This window comes from Diceros bicornis, chromosome 7 (assembly GCF_020826845.1).
Source record: "Diceros bicornis minor isolate mBicDic1 chromosome 7, mDicBic1.mat.cur, whole genome shotgun sequence".
Lineage (NCBI taxonomy): Eukaryota > Metazoa > Chordata > Mammalia > Perissodactyla > Rhinocerotidae > Diceros > Diceros bicornis.
The window spans coordinates 59,032,078-59,056,992 of record NC_080746.1 but is presented as its reverse complement, the minus strand read 5'-3'; the positions used below and the strand labels follow the sequence as shown (position 1 = coordinate 59,056,992).

Sequence of the window (24,915 nt, the reverse complement as noted above, 5' to 3'; positions counted from 1 at the left end):
ACTCCTGGCTTCATAGATCTACCCGGCAACAATTTGCCAGAGCTGAGCAGCAGCTGCCCCCCCATGAAGAGGCATGTGCTCTCTAGTTCACCACAGCTCCCACCACTCACAAATTTATGCATATGCACTTATACAGCCCACATTCCTCCGTTATGATGCCCCCAGCCCCTCAGAGGCACAGAACTTGTGATTCCTGAGGTTTACAAAAGCATTCTGTAAGTTTTAAAGCACAACTCAAATGTTAGGTGTGATTGTAACTGGAAGGAGCGTGAGAAAAGGATATGAAAATAAGAGAAAAAGCTTCTTGATCAAAGGTGACTCTTCTGGGCTCCCACAGCCCCTGTGTAACCCTTATCAGTCTTGTTATGTGTCTATCTCCCTAACAAACCATATACCCTCTGACGGGAGGTCCCAGTTACCCAGCTATAAACACAGCATACGAGAATGTTGTGGTGAGGTAAGCATCACCACATATTACTTTGAACGCTGTCCCACATCTAGTTAATAGCTAAAATCTGATTTAAGACAAAGTTTAAAAGCAACAAAAAGCAAAAACAAAACAAAACCAAAGGGGCAACTTTTGGCTCCCACAACAGGGATTTACTAATTCAGACTCCGAACAAGCAGCTCTTCTCTCAGGAAGGCCTAAGGAGGCTCCCTAAAAGTCTTGCCTTACCACAGGGAATGCAGCACTGGCTAGAGCTGCAGCTCAATAGCTCTCTGAAGAGGCAAGGGCCCAGCTGTCACTAGGTATATTTAGCTCTATGAGCTCAGGAAAGTGATCTCCCTGGCAGCGGCACAAAGCATGCAACCCATCCCAAGTGAAGCTGTAGTGAAAGGGTGTGGGTGAGAGCAGACAGGAGGGGAGACATCTCTCTAGAATTCCCAAGAAAACAGGCCCAACTTCCATGTCTCCCAAACCAAACCACACCACCTCCACTCCTACTCCCCACCACACATAATATTTAGAACTCACAAAACTCATGCCCAGATCAAAGAAGCTTCCCAACTCTTGTCCACCTCTTGAACATCTAGCAAGGACCCGCATTTTAGCTACAACAGCTCTGAACACCATTTATACAGAGTGCTGGCACATGGATGTCTCAGTGGTGAAGTATCTGTCCCCAGTGAGATCAGAAGCTATTCCTGAAGGGCAAGGAGAGAACAGTCATTTCTCACTCACCTTTGTAAATCTAGTCTCACTTCTGCCAGTCCATCTACCACACTAGTCACCAGAATGACCTTTGTAAAGTACAGATCTAACTATACCAACACACCTACTTAAAATCTCATGGCTCCCCATCACCTACAGAATAAAGCCTTAGCTTCTTGGCCTCACATTCAAGGCCTTTTACAATCTGGCCCATAGACTAACTTCCCAGTCAGCTTCCTGGCCACTCTCCCTCCCTACCAGATACCTACACTCCAGATCAGAGGTGAGGAAACTATGGCCATGGGCCAAATCCAGCTTGCTGCTTGTTTTTGTAAATAAAGTTTTATTGGAACATAGCCAGACTCATTCATTTATGTACTGTCTATAAATGCTTTCATGCTACAAAGGCAGAGTTGAGTTGTTGTGACAGAGACTGTATGGCCAGCAAAGCCTAAAGTATTGACTATCTGGCCCTTTAGAGAAGAAGTTTGCCAATGTTTCCTCTAGACACACCAAGCCACTTCAGGCTCTTTGAACAAACCATGCTTTTTTATACCTCTAAGACTTTACACAAGAGGCTCCATTTAAAATGTTTTCTCCCACTCTTTGTCTACTAAAGAAAAAGTCACTGCCTTTCTGAAGTTTTCCAGATCTCTCTCAGACAAGTTAATTGCCCTATCCTATTTGTTCTCTTAGTTCTCAGGGTATACATCTATGACAGAACTTACCCCATTATACCATAATTACTATTTAATTACTCCTCTTACTCTCCCTAAGCAACTCAAATATAGAAACTGTATTTTATTTGTCATTTATCTCTTTATCCAGCGCCTTGCAAATTCTCTGGAACACCTAAATGAATAATTAATTTAGCTCCATAAGCCCATCCCCAAGAATAGGGCCTGGCACAAAGCAGGGTATGTGGTTATCAAATAACTGAATAAGTGTCTCCCACTTGAGTTTGCCCTACAACACCCAGCAGAGTGCTTAGTTTACAACAGCTAGTCATTGACATATTGACATATTATGTCTACTATACAGAAGAAAAAAAATGTCCTCAAATTGTTAGCCAATCTAAAACAAAGATATTCACCTAGGGGCCATAGGGTTACACTGGCTTGGATTCAGTGTAGCATGATGGTTTAGAGCTTGATTCTAGAGCCAGGCTGCCTGGGTTTGAATCCTGGTTCTACCACTTGCTTTCAGTGTATCATGCACATCATTTATAAAATGGAAATAACAATAGTACAAAACTTCATAATACCCTCATGTTGAGGGTATTATAAATGAGTTAATTCATATAAAAAAACTTAGAATAGTGCCTGGCACAAAATAAGCTCTCACGTATGAATTAAGCTCTCCTAAATATTAATATATTTAATATATTATAATATAAAGATACTAAGAATGTGCAATCCTGGAGCCCACTATTACAGTGATGCTGATCTCTCATACGTAAAGGAGACCTATAGAGGAGGTAGAAGGTAGATATTTCCTAAGTGCTTGCTATACAAAGGCCAAGTGCCAAGATCAGCAATAGAGATAACTAAGATGAGGCACTGTAATTTACTGATCTTTAAGGTCCTTTCTGTTCTACTCTATGATTCTTACTTTGAAAGCTTTAACTCCATTTAAAATTGAAATTCTACAACCTGATGCAAGACTCTGTATGGGCTGGCCCCTACCTGCCTTCTTTGCCACATCAGCTGCCACTTCCTCTCATCCGCAATGATAATGAATTACTTGAAATCCCCTGAAAGTACCAGGCTCTTCACCAGACCAATGTCTTTGCACATGCTATTTCCTCACCTAAAACACTCTCCTTCTTCTCCTGATCACTCCTAGTCATTTCTTCAGACCCAGATTACACGTCAGCTACTCTGTAGATGTATAAAACTAACTTATGTCTTCCTCTTCTGTGACTCCATCACAGTGTTCACTTATCCTACTGTAGTACCTTCAACTGTTTACATGGCTGTTTCCACCACTAGAGGAACTTCTTCCAAGGCAGCAACTTCATCTTTCCTTTTACTCCTATACATCCAAGCTCCCAGCACATATGCAGGTACAAAGGATCCCTCTGAGGTCAATGATAAAGCTCAGTCCTTGCCATGGAATCATCCTTAATGTCATCAGACTATGACATTGAGCACATGACACAGGTCAAATCCTAGAGGCAGCACCTAAGGTTGCAGCCTTACTAGGTACCTGGCCAGAACAGCAAAGACTGGGGAACTCTGAAATCTCCAGTCTTGCAAACTATCAGGACCAAAGTATCCAAGGTAGCCAAGAACCACTGGCTGGGGAGTCTTTGTCTTATGAAAGGAGGATAGAAATAGAGCACTAATTTAAAAATATTTCCAGAGAGAGAAGGGATTATCTTCTTAATTGGGGTCAATACTGCCACATTTACATAGGATGAAAACACAGCGCTGGACAGAATGCATTATGGGTAAGAACATTTTAAAAAATTAATGAGTTAGAGGGGACTTCCGGCTTGTCAGTATGAGAGGCTCCATGGACCCACTTTTTGGTGAGAATTTTTTAATCTTTTTTTAAAATTAAATTGTTTGTTAAAAGCAACAACTTGAAGTCTCTGGAAATGGTCCTAAGAATTGAAGGACCATTGAAGGACCAGCAAATGAAGAAACGTCTGCTCAAGAAGATCTACTAAAACTCAGTAACAACAGTGAGAGTCTGTAGTATTTGAACTAACACCTGCTCCCTCTCTTCCTCCCCTCTTCCAAATCAGTAAGACAGAAACTCCATACCAAACTGGTACAGCCAAGAACACAGGGCTCCCTCTCCCCCAAGCTCCCAGCTGGAGGGCTATCTGCCTGAAAGGGGCAGGACATCAGCATTCTCATCTTGCCTCCAGTTACCTGTTGCTAAGCCTAAATTCTAGATGAATCCAAGAAGTGGGCCTCCCTTCTTCCACCCACCCCCCACTCATGGGACAGGAGCTTCACCTTGGACTCAGAGCCACTGAGGATACTGGGGTCCCGACTGCCATTGCTTTGGCTTGTGATTATACCCTGGGAAAAGCCAGCTAAGAAGACCTGAGGCTACTGCCACCTCTCCACCAAGTGCTCAGCTCCTAAAGTGTCACTCCCACTTCATTGTCCCCACCTCCAGCTCCAGAACTATGGCTCAAGAGATTTTGCCTGGGGAGAGAAGCAGGCTGTAAAACAGAGCTTTGAATCTCTTTCCGAAGGAAATGATTTTATTTGCAACAAGGTGTGAAGAAGTTCAAGATTAAGGGTGTTCTCAAAAACAGTGGAAGTTGTGGTAAAAGAGATTTTGGAGGAGACTGGTGGATTCATTTGAGATATAGGCTAAACTGTAGGCTGGAGAATTTTCTATGAGAACTGCGGAAAGAGACAGCTAAGAGGAGCCCTGCTGGAGCAAGAACAAATCTCAAATACTGATCCCAGAAACTATCCTTTCAAAGGAATCCTAATATGATTAGATCAGTCTGTAGAGCAAATTTATGCCCCAAAGCATTGTTGAAAACAATAGAATAATCACATGGCAACTAATGGAGTCTAACAGCTGCATGTAGTCAGGGAAAGAGACAGTCAAAGAGAGCCCTTCCAAAACCATTGTCAACCAAAGGTGACTGTGGGCATATCCAAGGCTGCAACCTTTGAGGAGCAACATCAGAGACTTCACATTGTGTGGGGATGGTGGAAACAGACAACTAAAATAATCTAGCCAGTCACCAAACAAATAAACAAGCAAATCATAACAAGCCCCAGAGGGATTGGACCAGTACCCAGAGTTGCTACAATATATTATCAAAAATGCCCAGTTTCCAACAAAAAAAATATGAGACATGCAAATTAACAGGAAAGTATGACCCATATGTCAGAAAAAATGTAGGTAACAGAAACCATCTATGAGAGCAACCAAATTTCAGATTTAACAGAAAAAGACTTCAAAGTAGCCATTATAAATATGTTCAAAGACTAAAGGAAACCATGATTAAAGAATCAAAGGAATGTGTGATGACAATACCACATCAAATAAATAATGTCAATAGATAGAAATTATAAAAAAGAACCAATGGATGTTGTGAAAATTTCAGGAGAGGGGCTCAACAGTATATCTGAACCAGCAAAAGAAAGAATTAGCAAACTTAAAGAGAGATCAATAAAGATTACACAATCCAAAAAGCAGAGGAAAAAAATGAATGAAAAAAAAATGAACAGTCTCAGAGACTTGTGGAACACCATTAAGCTCAACTATATATGCATAATGGGAGTACCAAAAGGAGAGGATAAAGAGAAAGGAGCAGAAAAAAATATTCAAAGAAATAATGGCTGGAAAATTCCCAACTTTACTAAAAAACATTAAGCTACCCATCCAGACAGCTCAACAGACTCCAAGTAGGAAAAATGCAAAGAGATCCACAAACAGACATACCGTAGTAAAATGCTAAAAGCCAAAGGCAAAGAGAAAATCTTGAAAGCAGCAAGATAAAAATGATCACATACAAGGGAAGCCCAATAAAATTAACAGCTAACTTCTCTTCAAAAACAATGGATGCCGGGCCAGCCCGGTGGTGCAAGCAATTAAGTGCGCACACTCTGCTTCAGTGGCCCAGGGTTCACAGGTTCGGATCTCGGGTGCGTACTGACACACTGCTTGTCAAGCCACGCTGTGGCCGCGTCCCATATAAAGTGGAGGAAGATGGGCACGGATGTTAGCTCAGGGCAAACCTTCCTCAGCAAAAAAACAAGAGGATGGGCATTGGATGTTAGCTCAGGGCTGATCTTCCTCACAAAAAAAAAAAAAAAAAAAAACAACGGACGCCAGGGCCAGCCCCGTGGCGTAGCGGTTAAGTGCGCGCGCTCCACTGCTGGCGACCCAGGTTCGGATCCCGGGCGCGCACCGACGCACTGCTTGTCGGGCCATGCTGTGGTGGCATCCCACGTAAAGTGAAGGAAGATGGGCACAGATGTTAGCTCAGGGCCAGTCTTCCTCAGCAAAAAGAGGAGGATTGGCATGGATATTAGCTCAGGGCTGATCTTCCTCACGGGAAAAAAAAAGAAAAACAAAAAACAACGTATGCCAGAAGGCAGTGGGATGACATGTTCAAAGTGTTGAGAGAAAAAACTGTCAACTAAGAATCTTATATCCAGCAAAACTACCTTTTTAAAGCCAAGACAAAATAAAGACATTTCCAGATAAAAAACATTGAGAAAATTCACTGCTAGCCAACACAACTTACAAAAAATACTAAAGGAGGTTCTTAAGGCTAGTGTGACCCCACAAAGTAATTTGAAGTCACGTGAAAAAATAAATCTGTTCCTTTTTTAAATAGATTCATTCATTCACTCAACAATATTTATTGTGTATCAACACTAAGCCAGGCACTTTTCTAGGTGCCAGACATTTAGCAGTGAACAAAACAGATCCCTTGCCCTTATGGACCTTATATTCTAGACAATAAACAATAAAATAATAAGTTATTTAATGATAGAATCCAGAAGGTGATAAGTCCTTAAAAATAAACAAACAAAAAGAAGTGATGTGTAATGAGGTTATGGGCACCAGGAGTGGGGTAGAGTTGCAGATTTCATTATTAAATAAGGTAATCTGGGAAAGGTCTCACTGATAAGGTAAAGTATGAGAAAAGACAAAGTATTTGGGAATATAAGGGTGTTATCAAAGTGAATATCTGGGGGAAGAATATTCCAGGCAGAGATAAGAGCCAAAACAAAGGCCCTAAGACAGAAACAACAAGGAGAGTTTGAGGAACAGCAAGGAGTGTGGTTGGAGTGAGTGACCAAGGGAGATAATGAAGGAGAGGCGATCATAATGATAAGTGGGGCCAGATCACACAAGTCCTTGCTGGCTCTTGTGGTGACTTTGGTTTTCATCCTAAATGAAAAATGGAGCTATGACAGGGTTTTGAGCAGAGGAGTGAAATGATCCTATTTACCTTTTTTTTTTTTTAAAGCTCTCTGGCTGCTATTGAGAATAGACTGTAGACATGGTGATTTGTTAGAGGCTATTGAACCACAGTGCCTGCAGTGGAGTAGTGGTGAGAAATGATTAAATTTTGGACATATTATGAAGGTAGAACCCACCAGATTTACCAACAAATGTGGGGTATGAGAGGAATTATGGATGATTCAGAGTATTTTTTGGCCCAGGCAACTGAAACAATAAAGTTGCCTTCAACTGAGATGAGGAAGGCTATGGGTAGAGCAGGTTTTGGATGAGGTGACATTTAGAATCCAGTTTGGGGCATGTTAAGCTTCAAATGCCTTTAAAATTCTTAGGAAAAAACACAAGGGTAAACTGTCACGATCTTGGGTTTGGCAATGGATTCTTAGATATGACATCAAAAGCATGAGTAGCAACACTAGCAAAAAATAAACTGGACTTCATCAAAACTGAAAACTTTTGTGCTTCAAAGGACGCTATAAGAAAGTGAAAAGCCAATGTACAGAATGAGAGAAAATATTTTCAAATGATATATCTGATAAGGGACGTATGTCTAGAATATATAAAGAACTTTAACAACTTCAATAAGTAAAAAGACAAATAGACCAATTAAAAACTGGGCAAAGGATATGAATAAAATATTTCTCCAAAGAAGATATATAAATGGCCAATAAGCACATGAAAATATGTTTGACATCGTTAGTCATCAGGGAAATACAAATCAAAACCATAATGAGATATTACTTCCCACCCATTAGGATGGCCGTAATCAAAAAATCAGAAAAAAACAAGTGTTAGTGAGGATGTGGAGAAATCAGAACCCTCATACACTGCTGGTATGAATGTAAAATGGTTCTGCCACTTTGGAATACAGTCTGGCAGAGTTCCTCAAACAGGTAAACATAGAATTACCATATGACTCAACAATTCCACTCCTAGGTAAATACCTAAGAGAAATAAAAACATATGCCCACACAAAAACTTCTACATGTCTATAGCAACATTATTCATAACAGCCCAAAGGTGAAAACAGAAACAACCCAAATGTCCATGAGCTGATGAGTGAAAAAATAAAATGTAGTGTGTCCACACAATAGAATATTACTCAGCCACAAAAAGCAACAGAGTTCTGATACATGCTACAACGTGGATGAATCTTAAAAACATGCTAAGTGAAATAAGCCGGTCACAAAAGATCACATATTATATGATCACATTTATGTGAAATGTCCAGAATAGGCAAATCTATAGAGACAGAAAGTAGATTAGTAGTTGCTTAAGGCTGAGGGGAATAGGAGAGGGAGACGATAGCTAATGTGTATGGGGTTTCTCTTTGAGGCGACGAAAATGTTCTAAAATTAACTATGGTGATAGTAACACATATCTGTGAATATACTAATAACCACTGAATTGTACACTTTAAATGGGTAAATTGTATGATATGTGAATTATACCTCAAAAAAAGCTGTTTAAAAAAAGTTGATGAGTTAGACCAGAGACCAGGCAAATTTTGCTGTTAAGGGCCAGACAGTAAATATTTTAGGCTTGGTGGGCCATACAGTCTCTGTTACAACTACTCAACTCTGCTATTCTTGTGTGAAAGCAGCCATAGACAATATGTTAACGAGTAAGAGTGGGTCTGTGCCAATAAAACTTTACTTATGGACACTGAAATTTGAATTTCATGTAAGTTTCACGTGTCACAAAATTCTTCTTTGGAATTTTTCCCCCAACTATTTAAAAATGTAAAAGCCATTCTTAGTTTGCAAACTGTTCAAAAAACAGGAAGGGAGTCATAGTTTCCTGACCCCTGGACTAAAAGCACCTAATCCTCTCTCCATTATGGCTTCAAGTACTAAGGAAATCTCTCTCTCTTACAATCCCCACGAACAAGAGTCAACTTTGGGCCGGTCCCGTGGCTTGGTGGTTAAGTGCGCGGGCTCCGCTGCTGGAGGCCCAGGTTCGGATCCTGGGCACGCACCGACACACCGCTTCTCTGGCCATGCTGAGGCCGCGTCCCACATACAGCAACTAGAAGGATGTGCAGCTATGACATACAACTATCTACTGGGGCTTCGGGGGAAAAAAATAAATAAATAAATAAAATTATTAAAAAAAAAGAAAAAAAGAGTCAACTTTGATTCCCCTCTCAGTTGTTCCCCCACACTACCATCCCTATGCATGGCTTTCTAAGACCCTGGGAAACACAAACCAACCAAGCACTCAACAGCAGGAAAATCTCCTGGACTCCATTTTCAAAACAGAATATCAACTTCGATCAACTTGGTAAAATAGTTGAGGGCTCACCATATGAATGCCACTCACCTTTGGGCAGTGAAAGGGTAGGGGAGAAAGCTTGGGAATGTAAGAGAATGTAAGAGAGTAAAACAAACTCATGCCCCTTTTAAGAACCTTCTGGCTTCTAATCCACTCTAAGAGGGAGAATTAGGCTTATGTGTCAATGAGAGATACCAAAAAAGAGTCCTTAAGAATAAAATTTCCTATCAGAGTATCATAGTACCACAAGAGAAGGCAGAAGGGAGTAGTGAAGAAATTAGGGGTTCTTTAAGACGTATTCATTCATTTGCCTAACCAGCATTTACTGAGCAATTAATACGTGACACGTCCTGAGCTGGGATCCAAGGACACAGAGATTAATCAGCCATATTGAAAGCACCTAGGTGAGACAGATATATAGAGGAGGGTCAGAGTCCTTGAAAGCAAGAACCATAGTTCTATATGAAGGAAAGTGCTGTGGCTCGGTCCCAAAGAGAGAGCCCAGAAACTCTCCTGCCAACTCCATACTGCCTGAGACCTCACAGAGTTTTCCACTCTCAACTAATCAGGGAGCTTGCTTATCACCTAGAGACATCAGAAAGTTTGTGAAGTGACATTTAAGAAAAAGAATCTCACAGATATGGACTTGAACCCCATCTCTGCCACTTACCTCTCTATGTCACCTTGAGCCTATAAAATGCAGACTACTTCATGGTTACAACGTGGAGAAAATGAGATCATTTAAGGCACAGTCCCTCACAGTACCCATATGTAGAAGGTGCTTCATAAATGTCTGACTATTCTGAATGTGGATCCCTTTGCAAGCGGGCTCACTCACGCTGTGGAGAATGGTGTATCCTGAATGAACCAGCACTCAGCCTCTGAGTCCCAGCAATTTCTAATCTTAGCTCCTCCTCCTCAAGATGCCAGGTGGCTAGATGAAAGAGGCATGGTTCTCACTCAGCCAGTGCCACACTGCTGAGGTGCATGCCTACCTGACCTACACTTGGGAGGGCCTGATGCTGCTGGGCATTGACAGCAAAGAGAAGAAGCTGGATAATAACAACTGCTGTTGAAATCTGACACAGCATTATGGTTTACAACGCCTTCTTCACATCTATTATTTTATTTGAGCCTCACACCAGCCATCGAAGGTATATATTATCAGTGTCTCTATCTTATAGATGAAGATGTCTCCCAAACTTGCCATATTTTTTGCCTCCTGCCTTTACTCATAAAGTTCCTCTTTCCTGGAACGCTTCTCCTTCTTTCTTCATTGGTAAATCCTGCTCATCTTTAAAAACCAAGTTCTAGTTTCACCTGCTCTGCAAAGCCTGCTCTTGACATACCTTCCATCAGAATTAGAGCCATCTCTGTTTACAATCCTTCTAGCCCATACCTTTGGGATAAAATCCAAGTTCCTCAGTATGGCAAGAATCTGGCTAATGCCTGCCTTTACAACTTCAGCTCCAACCTGTCCCTCCCTGTCCCACTATTATATTCTATGCTCAATTTAAAGGAACCACTGACTCACAGATCTCTAAGGACATCACTCTCATTCCTCCACTCAGCATACTCTTCTCACCCCTGTCCCCAGGTTAACTCTTCTTCATCTCCCAAAACTCATCTCAGGCATCACCTCTCCTGGGCAGTCTTTCCTGACATCCTAGGTTAAATTCCCTCTTCTGTACTTCTAGAGCATGTAGTGCTCATCTCTCATCACAACACCTATTAGGATTGAACATATGTGTCTTTCTGCCTCACTACTATGCGAACTCTTTGCAGGCAGCAAATATGTCTTCTTTAATTGTGTTTGCATATCCAGCACTCAGGACAGAGCAGACACTAAATGTGCTTGGAAAAGGAAGAGAGAAAGAGAGAAAGAAGTGGGGGAGAACACAAGAACAAATAAGGGGAGGGTCATTGATCCTCAAGTGAATCAGGCATTGCATTGGAAACCAGCTCTTTCTAATGCCATGAAGTACACTGAATGCAATGCACCTGCAGATACAGACGTGCGTAAAGAGACTTGCATAAATACACATACAGACAAACAAACACTAACACCAGTTAGGTCCGAAGGCAAGCAGGGCCTTGGGAGCCAGCCATGTGTTCTTTATTTATTTATTTATTATTTATTTATTTTTGTGTGTGTGTGAGGAACATCAGCCCTGAGCTAACATCCATGCTAATCCTCCTCTTTTTGCTGAGGAAGACCGGCTCTGAGCTAACATCTATTGCCAATCCTCCTCCTTTTTTTTGTTCCCCAAAGCCCCAGTAGATAGTTGTATGTCATAGTTGCACATCCTTCTAGTTGCTATACGTGGAACACGGCCTCAGCATGGCCGGAGAAGTGGTGCGTCGGTGCACGCCTGGGATCCAGCCATGTGTTCTTCAGACAGGAAGAGTCAGAAGCTTGAAACCTGATGCAGGGCTTTTCTCTCTCTGCTAGCTTGACTATTTCTGGCTCCTATATGACCCGTGCACTCTCCCTACCACTTTGTAGGGACCAGATCCTGCCCAGATTAACAGCATCTTTAGATTCCTGATTACACTTCTAGCTCTGCCCTTACCTCCAGGTCCTGCAAACTATACTGCAGCTTAACCTTTTGCTCCTAACCTTCTCCTTGATCCTTGACCTGGCTTATGGCTTTCTCTCAGCTCCCACTTCCTTGGTGCAGTGTTCCTCTCCTCCCTCTACTTCTTGTCATATTCACGGACACATACAAATACAGAAAGGCACAAAACGATGCATACACACATACAAAGAAACACAAACACAAAGGCACATGTGGATTTATACACATAGAAGCCTTACAAGTATAACTAATCCCTGTCACCAACAGGATTGTCATCCAGAATATACAAAGCAGACTCACCAACGAATGGGGAGGAAGGAAAACAAAAGTCTGCTTAGTGAGAAAGAATTTCCCTGTCTGTCGAAGCAAACCACCGTCTGGGTTTTCCTAGAAACCTGAGAGGTACCATCTGGGGGAGCTGCTGCTTCATCCTGTATCTGGCTAAGGCACTGGGACAGATTGCAAACTATGACTCTGATGTGTAGCTCAGCTTGTCTAGCAACTGGTCCCTTCCCTGAGTGCTGGCTGACAGTGCGTCTTCTGCTACACCAGCACATGTTAGATTACCTCACCCTTATTCCTCTTGAAACTCCCAAAGTCTCCTGTACACACTACCATTAGAGCTCTTAAAATGTGCTATTGTCATTGCCAGTTTACATATCTGCCTCTCTCACTAGCCTGAGGGCTTGTTAGTGGCAAAGAGTATCTTATTTTCATCTCTACTTTACAGATGACGAAAGTGAGGCTCTAAATTACTTGGCCTTACAGCTAGTACATTGCAAAGCTTGGATTTGAACTCAGGTCGGACTCCAAAGCTCATGCTTAGACTTTTACAAAGTCAATATCCAAATACTTAATTCTAAGAAATTCACAAAAGTTAGGTCTGAATGCATAAGCAAGGCCACAGAACTTGGACTCAGTGGGGGCTGCAGCCTGTAAACCGACTATGAGCCACTCATGATATGTGAATGCTACAGCCACCCTATAATTATTTACAAGAAAAAATGGGGGCCGGTCATTTCCTTAGCCTAAGGAGCAGGTTTCACCTGAAGAATGATGTTATTCATGCTATCAGTCATCTCCGTTCCGTCCAAAGGGCCTGAGCAGACTTCAATCTGTGCTTTGCCTGGATTAAGGGCAAGGGGTCAGAATGTTCCACGAGGCAAGAGATAAGATGGTAGATTGCACCAAGAGACAAGCAGGGAGCTAGAAGGCAAAAAATCAGAGAGGTGCCTCCAAACTGTAACAGTCTTTTAAGTTAAAGAAGAATTACTGCAGCAACAGAAGTATATACATCAGAAAATTATACATCAGAGATTATTTGAATAATTGTTTGCAATTATTTCTTTTATGCCTTACTTTGCATATAGCACACTTAAAAAAAAAAAAAGCAAAAGCTCCAGGCTGTCAAAGCTGTGCAAAGAGGAGGCAAGGAAAACCCATGTTCAGGATTGGGTCCAGGGACCAAGGGGAGAGCTTTGCTTCCCAGGGGCCAGCACGGTAAGAGCTGCGGGAATCAGAGGGAAGCCCTGAGATAAGGTGAATCCAGGAAAAACAAAACCAGGGCTACTTAGCCAGCTGCCTTTGCCATCTCCCCTCATGGAGCTCCATATGCTAAGTGCCAAGAATTTGATTCAAGTCCCTGGTATGCGGGTGAAAGGGAATTACCATCTGGGTTCCCCCATAGCTTTCTTGCCATCTTAGCTTCCCCAGAAGTGACAGCTACAAAAAAGAACAAGGAAGCAAGGAAGGAAGGAAGGGAGAGAGGGAGGAAGGAAAGAAGGAACTCTCCCAAAGAGAATGCCCCAGGGCTTTTCAGTCTGGTGTCCTCAAAAGCCATCTATACCTACCCAGAAACAGAGGCAACCTAGCTGTCAGTTAGCTAACCAGGGATCTCTGTTTCCAGAAACCTTCAGACTTGGAAGCACCTCTGCATATCTATCCAAGTTAGGAGTGGGGGAAATGGAGAGAGAAATCAATATGGTTTTCAAAGTGTTTTCTACAGAGCCCTAAGGATTCTCATCGGCTGGGCTACAGAAAGGCAAGTGGGAGGTGACCACTACGCCAACCAATGTAGTGACACTTTTATTTTCTTAACATCTTTATTAATATATAATCTACACACAAATTTAGTGTATAAATCAAGGGTTTTTAGCATATTCGCAGGTGTGCGACCATCACCACAAGTTTAGAACATTTTCATCAGCCTGATGCAGATCTGAGTTGCAATAACCCAAAAAATTGATAACTAACAATAACTGAGCTAATTCAGTCTCAGTTTCCTTATCAGTTATATGGAAAAATTAATATCTACCCGACAGTTTTCTCATAGAGAGTACATGAGAGAGTATATGTAAAAGCACCCAGCCCAGGCCTAGCACATTGTAGCAGTGGTAACAGCAGAAGTAGTAAGATCACTACTCAACTAAACCACAGGCTGGGCACGTCCTACATAGGATTCATTTCGTCTTTGTCATAAGCCTTCAAGGTAGAGATTACTGTCCCCATTTCACAGTGAGGAAACGAAAGCTCACAGAGTTTAAGAAACTTTCCAAGGTCATACAAGTAATAATTGGTGAAGGTACACCTAAAACTTTCATCTTTCTTGCTCCAAAGCTTGTACATACTTTTGCTCAATCATGGAGCCTTTCAGCATTCTCAACGTCTGCTTTTTTTCTTTTCTTCATCTCTGCTCCTCTAGTACATGTTTTCTATTACTTTAACTACAGTGAGTTTACCTCTATCCATGTTCTTAATATGATTCATAGCATAGGGTAGAGGGATAAAGTAGGGGTCACAGAGGAAAGCAGACATACACATCACACACCAACATGTCTGGAGCCTGGACCTTAGCAACTTCTAGAAACAGCCCACCACTGACTCAGCTTCTATCCTGGCAGCAACTCACAAGTCCAAAGCACCCTGTCCCACACGCCATTGACCAGCCAACTCTGTACACTTGCTCTGCCCTAAGGAAACAACTTAAGGGGCACACAGTGATAAGATAGGATCTTTGCTTTAAAAAAACTTATCTCATCACCTGTATGTGTCAGGGCCTGCACCAAGCACAGTGGGAGAAACAGTGATGAATACGACCTGGTTCCTGGCCGCTAGAGGCACTCACAATCTAGTAGGACAGACAAAGATGGACCCAACTAATTACAATAAAGAGCAGAACAATGTGCCAAATGACAGATTCATATCTAATACTCTGGAGCATGGGAGACGAAGGATTACTTCTCACTGTGGGGGAACAAACAAGATTTCTTGGAGGAAACAACATTTAATCTAGGCCAGTAGTTCTCAACCGGCAGCAATTCTGTCCCCCAGGGCAATTGATAATTGGCACTAGAGACATTTTTTGTTGTCACAACTTATTGGGGGAGATTGGAGGTTTGCTACTGGCATCCAATGTATAGAGGCTAGGGATGCTGCTAAACATCCTACAGTGCACAAGTCCCCACAAGAAAGAATTATCTGGCCCAAAATGTCAATAATGCTGAGGTTGAGAAACCCTGAGCTAGGCTTTGGTGGACAAGTGGAATTTTTACAGGTAAAAATGGGAGGCAAAGAGATGCCAAAATGAGGATTTATCTGGCGCAAAGGCACAGTGATGGGATATGAAGAGCATATTTGAGATGGCTACAGCATAGAGTAAGAGAATGCAGTGTAACGTGAACTAGTCACGTGAGCTAAAGTCAGATTGTGGGAGCATTAAAGAGCAGGTTAGAGTTTAGATTAATTTAGTAAATAAAGAAAGGTAAGCCACTCTCTTATAGTTTCATCATCTCTAAAATAGAGTTAATAACACCTACCTCATAGAGTGCTCGAGGATTAAATGAAACTATATGTAATCAGCTGGCACGGGGCTTGGCACCTGATAGGGATGCTCCTTTTCCACCGCACTCCTTTAAAAGGTAGGAGTAATGATCAGAGATGTGCTGTAGTAATTCCAGTATTGGTGAAAAAAGACAAACTTACAGGCAAGACAATACAATCAAAATCATTAGGACACAAAGCAAGACATTCTAATTAAGTTCTAAATTGAGTGATATAGACTGTGTGCTATAGAAGTTAGTACTGAGAGGAGGGAGATCAGTGTGAGTGGGAAAGTCAGGGAAGATTCATGAAAAGTGAGGCTGGAGCATTCCAGAAGACACCTAAGACTGACACAGACAGGGCCAGGGGTTTGAGGGAGGGGTATGAGAAGTTTATTCCAGGTAAGGAGAACTACCTGAGCAAAGAAAGGGGACGTGAATAAACATGGAATGACTATGAGACAAAGAGGACAAGAGCCAGATCAGAGTGGTAAGAGAGTCTTAAGAACGGCTAAGGCTAGATTTGAAGGGATGGAGTGCTAGGCACAGGAAGTCAGATGGAACAGGAAAAGGAAATCATGCAGAAGACACGAAACCAAAATGTGACAGAAAGATCACTGGCAGCATGTACAACACAGGCTGGTGGAGGAGAAACTAGAGGCTACAGCTATGTGGATGTAAGGAAATGAGGCCCTAGGCCCAAGGGGGCAATAACAGTTATTATTAATCATGACAATAACTTTCGAGAATAACTCAGCTACTTACCTTCATCCAAATAAGCCCAGGCTGCCACAGCACCGGGCTTCTCTCTCCCTCCCTATACACTACTTCCCATCAAGTCCAGTTCCTACCAGCCCTTTGGATATTGCAAGTGGAACTGCTGACTGTTCCCCTCAGGGTTTAGTTCCCCAGCCCTGATTCCACCTGGTGCCATATTCCATCCTTCCCCAACACCCACAACCTCCCAGGACCTAGTATGCCTCTTGGTGGGACAATGAAAAGAGGTATAAATCAACTTCTACCCTGCTAAAGTCAAGCAGATCTGATGACAGTTCTATAATATGGCTTTGATGTTCAAAATCCTCTAGCCTTCCAGATGGGTAGGGAAAAATTAGAAGTTCTCACCTAGACCTTTTTAAAAGTACACAGGCATAGGCAGGAGGCTGGGTGAGCTGCCAGAGAAGCTGCAGCCCCTAGAAAAGTGTGGCCCTGCTCTATCATGCACCCTCCCCTTAATGTCAGCCACTCAGGTGAAGACAGAACTACTTCCTGCAGCGTCCTAGTCCTAGTCAAGTCAGCCAAGCTGCTGGTGGTGGCTCCCATAGCTGAATGCCATGGTGCCATGGGATGATGAGAGAGCTGATTTGGAATTCTTGCTATAGAACAGGCCAGCCCTCACTATCTGTACCATAACACTGAGAGAGAAAAACATGAATTTAGCACCTATCATACGTCAGTCTTCATGTTTGGGGCTTTGCATACATTAAATTCTTACAACAACCCTGCAGAGTTACCCTCCTCAAATAGCTGAATAATTTGAGGCTCAGAGAGGTGAAGTTATCTGCCTATTTGTCACATAGCCAGTTAAGTGGCAAAGCCAGGTTTTGTTTTTAAAGTTTGTTTTTTTTTAATTTTTTTTTAACTTTATTTATTTATTTTTTTCCCCTAAAGCCCCAGTACATAGTTGTATGTCATAGCTGCACATCCTTCTAGTTGCTGTATGTGGGACGCGGCCTCAGCATGGCTGGAGAAGTGGTGCATCGGTACATGCCCGGGATCGGAACCCAGGCCGCCAGCAACGGAGCGCACGCACTTAACCGCTAAGCCACGGAGCCAGCCCAAAGCCAGGTTTTGAACACAGGCCTCTCTGCATCAAACTGTATGCTCTTTCTGATGATAACGGTAATAATAACAACAAAAACTAACTTTTACTGAGCCTCTTCTATATACCAGGCATTGTACTGAGTGTTTTATATGCATTAATTCATTTAATCTTCGCAACAACTGCATGAAGTGCCCATTATTATTACTTCACTTCTAATGAAGAGACTAAGGCTGAAAGAGATTAAGTAGTTTCTCCAAGTTTCCACAGCTGGTAAAGGCAGAGCCAGATTTACACCTAGGTCTGTGTGACTGAACACAAACTCTTAACCCTGTGCTATACTTCTCCACCAGACACCACAGACACTAATGGAAGCATAAGCAGATTTTGCAGCTTCTTGGACTCATAGGGCTCCCTACCCATCCCTACCCCCAAAATGTGTGATCACATTTTGCTTAAGACTTCCATCTCAGCCTGACACCATGCTGCTGCAGTGATATCTGTCAGTCATTCCACAAAGTGATTAAGTACCTATTCTGTAGCAGGTCCTGCTGGGCACTGGGGAAACAAAAACAAATCAGATAAGGTCAGTCCCTGCCCTGAAGAGGCTCACAATTTGGTGAGAGAAACACATCAGTTGAACAAACATCAAAATACAACTGTCAGATGCAGGTAGCCTCCCTAGAAATATAGAGGAAAGAGAAACAGAAATATAGTGTTCACTGAGCTTGAATTGTGTGTCAGGTACTATGTTGGGAATTTTTTAAATAACATATGATAAAATTAACTTTTGGGGAGGAGGATGTATAGTTCTACACCCTGTTGGTATAACCTCACAATCCAGACACAGGACAGTTCTATTACCCCCCAAAATTCCCTAATGCTGCCCTTGTGGTCAAACCCTCCCCACACTACTGTCTCAGACTATCATAGAGATGGAATCGTATAGTATGTAACTTTTTGAGACTGGTTTCTTTCACTCAGCATAATGTCTTTGAGATTCATCTATGTCATAGTGCCTCAATAGTTTATTCCTTTTTATTGCTGAGTAGTTTTCCATAGTTTTTTAGCCATTCACACATTGAAGGACATTTGATTTGTGTCCAGTTTTTGGCGATTATGAATAAAGCTACTATAAACATCTGCGTACAGGTTTCAGCGTGAATATAAATTTTCATTTATCTATAGCGGTAAACACCTAGAAGTAGAATTGCTGGGACATGTAGTAAGTTATGTTTAACTTTATAAGAAGCAAGAGTTCTAGTGGCTTTTCCTCCTTGTCTGGCACTTGGTATTGTCCATTTTTTAATTTCAGCCATTCTAATAGTTGTGTAGTGGTATCTCATTGTGGTTTTAATTTGCAATTCCCTAATGGCTAACAATATTGAGCATCATTTCATGTGTTTAACTTGCCATCCATATATCTTCTTTGATAAAGTGTCTGTTCAAATCTTTTCCCATCTTTTATTGAATTGTTTTCTATTGTTGAGTTTTGAGAGTTCTTTATTTGTGCTGGGAACTCTTTTTTTTTTTTTTTTTTGGTGAGGAAGATCAGCCCTGAGCTAACGTCCTATGCCAATCCTCCTCTGTTTTGCTGAGGGAGACTGGCCCTGGGCTAACATCCGTGCCCATCTTCCTCCACTTTATATGGGACGCCGCCACAGCATGTCTTGACAAGCGGTGCGTCGGTGCGCACCCAGGGATCCAAATCTGCGAACCCAGGGCCACCGAAGCGGAGCGCACGCACTTAACCACTGCGCCACCGGGCCAGCCCCTGTGCTGGGAACTTTTAATAGCATTTTTCTCACTTACTCTTCACAACAACCCTGCAAGGATAGGAATCATTAACCATCATTTTACCCTGAGAAAACCAAAGGGGAAGTCACTAAACTACTATTATCTGATCACATTTCTGCCTAATTTCAAAGTTTACTTATCACTTAGTCACCTGTGACACAGACCACTAGAACACAAGCTCTATAAAAGCAGAGATCTTACCTGTTCATCATGGAATCTAAAGCCATACAACAGTGCCTGGTACACCCTAGGTATTCAATAAGACTTTGTATAATGGCTAAATAAATGCCCTTAATTTTCCATCTTGGCTCCAGAGAAGAAAATAACACTGCTCTCAAAGAGTCTGGTCCAGTCATTGGGTTAGTGGTTTTAGGCAGGTCCTTGTCTGACCATCTTAGACTGTCAGGACAACCTGATAGTACCATCCCACGGCAGCAAATCCTTTGCCCATAGGCACTGTCCCCACTAGAGGTCTGAACAGAACACAGGTCACGAATTCCCACACTGAAAGGCTGGTAGAACTCCCTGCCAACTTGGTGAGAAGAGCACCTTCAACAACAGTGCCATCTTGCTCATCTGCAGGGCCCAAAATCCACAGCCTCTGCTATCTAGGACAGAAGCAAGCAGAGATGGCACTTGAGCAGCCAAACTAGCTGCCCCACATATAAATGATATTATATTTTCTACAAGATGACTGCCAAGTCTGTTTACCATAAGTCTAATTTCATAGCTCACAGCAGAGTAGATACAGAAATTAGAAATGAGAATGAATCAAAGAAGAGATAGGAAAACTATAAGAAGAAATCACAATAATGCATATAGGAATCTAGGCACTGGGGTAATAATGCAAGAGGCCCTGAAGACATGCTTTGAACTATCTAAAGAAAGTGAACACTCTGGGGCCGACCCCATGGCATAGTGGTTAAGTGGGCGCACTCCGCTGCTGCCGGCCCGGGTTCAGATCCCGGGCGTGCACCAACGCACTGCTTATCAGGCCATTCTGTGGCGGCATCCCACATAAAGGAGAGGAAGATGGGCACGGATGTTAGCCCAGGGCCAGTCTTCCTCAGCAAAAAGAGGAGGATTGGCATGGATGTTAGCTCAGGGCTGATCTTCCTCACAAAAAAAGAAAAAAAGAAGAAGAAGAAAAGAAAGTGAACATTCTACTCAAAATAATCTGTAAGAAGAAAGACTTACTTCAAAAATGGCTAAAATCTTAAAAGATCTATAACTGAGGTTATAGTTCAGTTATCTGAAAATCTTACTGATATGAGGCTGAATAAATGAGGCCTTCATAGAGTATCCCTTTAAACCTCTACTAAGGTCCTTGGGTAATTAGCAATGCTTTTAAATGAGTCATAAAAATCTCAGGTCCTTGATGGCCAGCACAACCAGAGTTTCATCTCTGGTGCCTTAGCGGCCATTATCCAATATTCTAAGCTCTGAGCTGTCCACCTAACTTTCTAGTTAGATCCTGAACTCCAAAGTTGTCTCAGATATGTTTAGACTGATGTAAGCACACACACTTTGCTACCATTACTTTCTCTTTCAAACAGAGCAACTTGTGACTGATCATGAAAACCCAGACTAGCAAGTCTCTCTAACCACCAGAGGCCTGAGATGGCAGGGAGAGCAGCTGAAGCCAAGCCAAGGCAGAAGCTATGCTGAAAAAGAACAGCTCACCATTGGCGCAGAGAAGAGCGGGGTGACAGCTTTTGTGTTATTTTAGAACAGTTTGTGCTGATGAGCTTTTTGTTGTGGTAACATACCTCTAAAAAGAACATTTTCTTCCTCCCCTCATTGACAAAGCAAATCAACAGAAAGTGAAAAATGGAGGAGGAGCGGGGCAAAGATATCCAGGAATTTGTGGACCTTGGATCATATCACCTTCTTAACTGTTGTGCCATCCGTCTCCCACTCCCGTGCTCAGGCTCTCGGAGAGAGATCAGGACACCTCTAGGCCTCATTCACCACTAGGAACATGGCTCTATTCTCAGCATAGACAAATAAAATTGGGTCCTTTGAGGGCCAGTGACACTTCTAAATGTGACCAAAAGTTCAGATACTTTCATCATGTTTGTTGTTCTTGCACAAAAGCCTACAATTAATTGCCGGGTTCAACAAGTATGCACGTCTCAGCCAGGTTGGCTGGGCCCCGCTTTCCTTTGCAGGCTTTTGTCCTGTAGTTTTCTACCACAGTCACTCTGTCTAACCAAACCTACCCACCATGTTTCTTTCTACTTCCACATCTTTGCTCACACTGGTTCCCTGCTACTGAGGCTGCCCCACTGCTTCCACTCCATCCAAATTCTACTTTTCCTCCAGGAAGTCTATTTTTCTCCTCTTATAAATTCCTTAGAGATTATCTAGTTCAATCTAATACAAGGATCCCCTCTACTGACCAATTAGTGGAGTGCCATTCTACTTGCCTATCTTCAGTGATAGGGAGTTCACTACTACCTACCAAGGAAGCCTCTTCTATGATAAGATAGCGCTGTCAGGAAATTCCCTATTCTAGAAGAATATGCCTATATTTCACTTTCCCCATACTGATCCTGGTTCTGCCCTTAGAATGAGAGAAACAATAAAGCCATACTTAACAGCATGGGCTTTGAAATCAGATCTGTGTTCGTACCTAGTGTGTCCTTGAACAAAATGCTTAACCTTTCCAAAGCTCCAGTCCTTGGTAATAATACCAACTTCATAAGACTATTAAGAATGTTAAAAGAGTAACTATGTAAAGAGCTTAACACTATGCCTGGCATAGGGTAAGAATTCAATAAATGATAGCTAATGCTGCAGTTTTCATTGTTATCCTCAGCATCAGTTAAGTCTGATTCCTTCACTTCTAATGTATTTGAAGGCAGAAATTACATTAACTGACTCTTTCCTTTTCCAGGCTAAAGTTTCTTCACTAGACTATAAATTATATGAGGACAGATATATCTGTCCTATTTACTGCCAAATCCCCCATGTCTAGAATAGTGCCTGACACATACATAATAGACACTTATAAATATTGAATTGTATTGAATGCTCTCCATTTCACAGTTTCCATTCTCTTCATCATTCACGTCACTTCTCTCTGTATAGGCTCTCCCTGTTCCAAATGCTTCTGACAACGTGAGATCCAAAATTGAACTCAAAACTTAGAGGTGGGCCAAGCTGCAGGGAGGAGAGATTAGGCTTACCTCCTCATCATATACACTATATTACTACTATAGATTTGGTATAACTCGGTAGCTTTGCCCAACTGCTGGCTCATGTTGAGCTTGAAATCAACTGAAACTTTTAAGTCTTGTCACACATGATGACTTTGTACTCTGGGCTCTATGGAACTGGAGCTGTAGTAATGCCAAAAGGTGAAACAATAATAGAGTTTTTCCATCTAGAGATTCCTCTTGCTCTTAGTCTCTGGACCACTCAACTGTGTCCCAGCAACTGCAGCCTGGAATTCAGAATGGTCTTTCTAGGAACATTTGTTTCTTCCTCCCAAATGGAGTATAAGCTCCCAGAGGGCAAGAATTGACTGTCTCACCTTCTCTCCCACAGGCGACACTGGGCTGAGCACAGAATAAGTATAGACTGATGCCCTCTCTCTACTGCAGGATTATAATAAGGATTCAGGAAAACTGTAGAGACCAACCTCAGGGCTCCCTCTCCCTCTCAAACAGCACAGTTCTGTGAGTGTTGTGCTTCTAGCCGGTAGGCAGACAGGAGCCAGTCCAGGCACAGATACAGACATAAGGTCTGCTGGCTGGCTGACCAGGCTGGCTCCTGGAGGGCTGCTCTGCTGAGAATCACCTCCCCTGATAGGGATGAGTTCCTAGAGAACAAGCCAATATCAAGAACATCTCTCCGTGGGGAACAGTCTGTCTAGACAGCTTTCAGGGACTGTTCACACAGGGAGAGAAGAGAGCCACGGCACAGTGAGAGAGCTCACCTCATCACTTTCTTCCACATCCACATCACCATTGGCATCATCATCCATCAGCTTGTGGATGCTGCGGACTGCATCAAAGCTGAGCTTCTCATCCTCACTGTCGCACAGGGGCTTGTCAATCCGGCAAAACTCTGTACAGGAAAAGCAAGAGACAACATTACCAGGGGCTGCCACCCAGCCTCTATTACCCACCTGTCTTAGTGTCCTTGGCATCTAGCACCTGACTCCTCATGTAGCCACTTAACCGGCTATTTGTACAGTCAGAAAAGTGTTTCATCTAGTCTTTAACTGTCTTCCCAACAACGTGCTGAGCTCCCCCATTTAGAGACAATGCTTTATCATCCTAATATAGTTTCCTGTCAGAAAAGTCAAGCATAGGACTAGGAATATGCTGGGATCTAGACAAAGAACATGAACAGATAACTCAAAGAAAAAAATACAAATGAGAGAAAATACAAATAGCCAGTGAACACAGGAAAAAAGTTTAGCCTTACTAGTAATCAAAGAAATACATATTCGAATGAAATATGTTTTAATCAGTCAATAAACAAATGTAAATTAATACAATCTTTTCTAGAAACAGAAAAACAGCCCATTCATTCCAATGCCAGAATAATACGTAGTTTTCCTTATTGTTCACTTTGTCACTGCTGGCACAAATGATGCCAACCACAGGCTAACTGGGGAAATCTTTCACATCTTATGCCTTTCCAGAGACATTCAGCAAATACCTATTAGATGTCTAAGGTCCTGAGCTCATCTGATACAACAGCTTGGGAGGTATGGAGTGCAGCTTCCTCTGCCCACCATCACACAGTCACTCATGCAGAAGTAAAACCAGCACAGGTGCCTAGGCCACCCTAGCTCTTTGATGACACTTAATCCTCTCTTACAAACCTGGAAAGCACCTAGCTCGACGGATACACACAGCAGAAAGTCTGCAACCTAGTCTTAGATCTACCATGTTACTCTAGGGAGGTCACTTCCCTTCTCCAGGCCTCAAGTTCACTGGTATTTGAAAAAGACATTTTAACTAAAGTTTCTAGTATTTCTTCCAATTCCTAGATTCTAAAATTCCTCTTTCCTTTACCCAGATCTTGATAACTACTTTTTAGGCAAAATACTCTTCAGATCACCCCCAAAGAAGGTAGAAGAAAGACCCTGACTTCCCAGATAATAGAAGCTGTCACAGGAGAGAAAGCAAGGAGAGGATAAAGAGCCTGTGGTTACAAAGCCTTCTAGAAGACACTGATCAAAGACCTGAAATACTCTAATCCATTTAATCATTTATTTGCCTGCTGGTCAGACAGTAATACCACAGGACAGGTCACGACTCTATCACTTGCTAGTTGCTCAAATCCTTTTTGAAATGAGGGAGGGGTACAAATTTAAAAATTTTTAAGTGTCTTAGATGTGACTCAATAAAAATAGGTTGAATATTGAAGTTCACAGATGTTAACTGATGTGCCCAAAGTCAAAGGCAGCTGAAGAGCCACAGCAAGAGTCCAGGTCTGCTGATTCCCAGGGCAGCACTTCACCTGACTGCCTTTATGCCAAGGTGACCAGATAGC

At 42.3% G+C, this 24,915-nt stretch overlaps 1 protein-coding gene across 4 annotated transcripts in view; it reads right to left on the bottom strand.

Annotated features, from left to right (window-relative positions):
- Positions 1-24,915, bottom strand: part of STIM1 (stromal interaction molecule 1) — a 176,297-nt gene that overhangs the window by 60,234 nt on the left and 91,148 nt on the right. For all 4 annotated transcript variants that reach the window (XM_058545744.1, XM_058545745.1, XM_058545746.1 and 1 more), the window contains one exon: positions 23,345-23,475. In XM_058545744.1, coding sequence (XP_058401727.1) covers positions 23,345-23,475 — 131 coding nt within the window. The remainder of the gene's footprint in view (positions 1-23,344; positions 23,476-24,915) is intronic.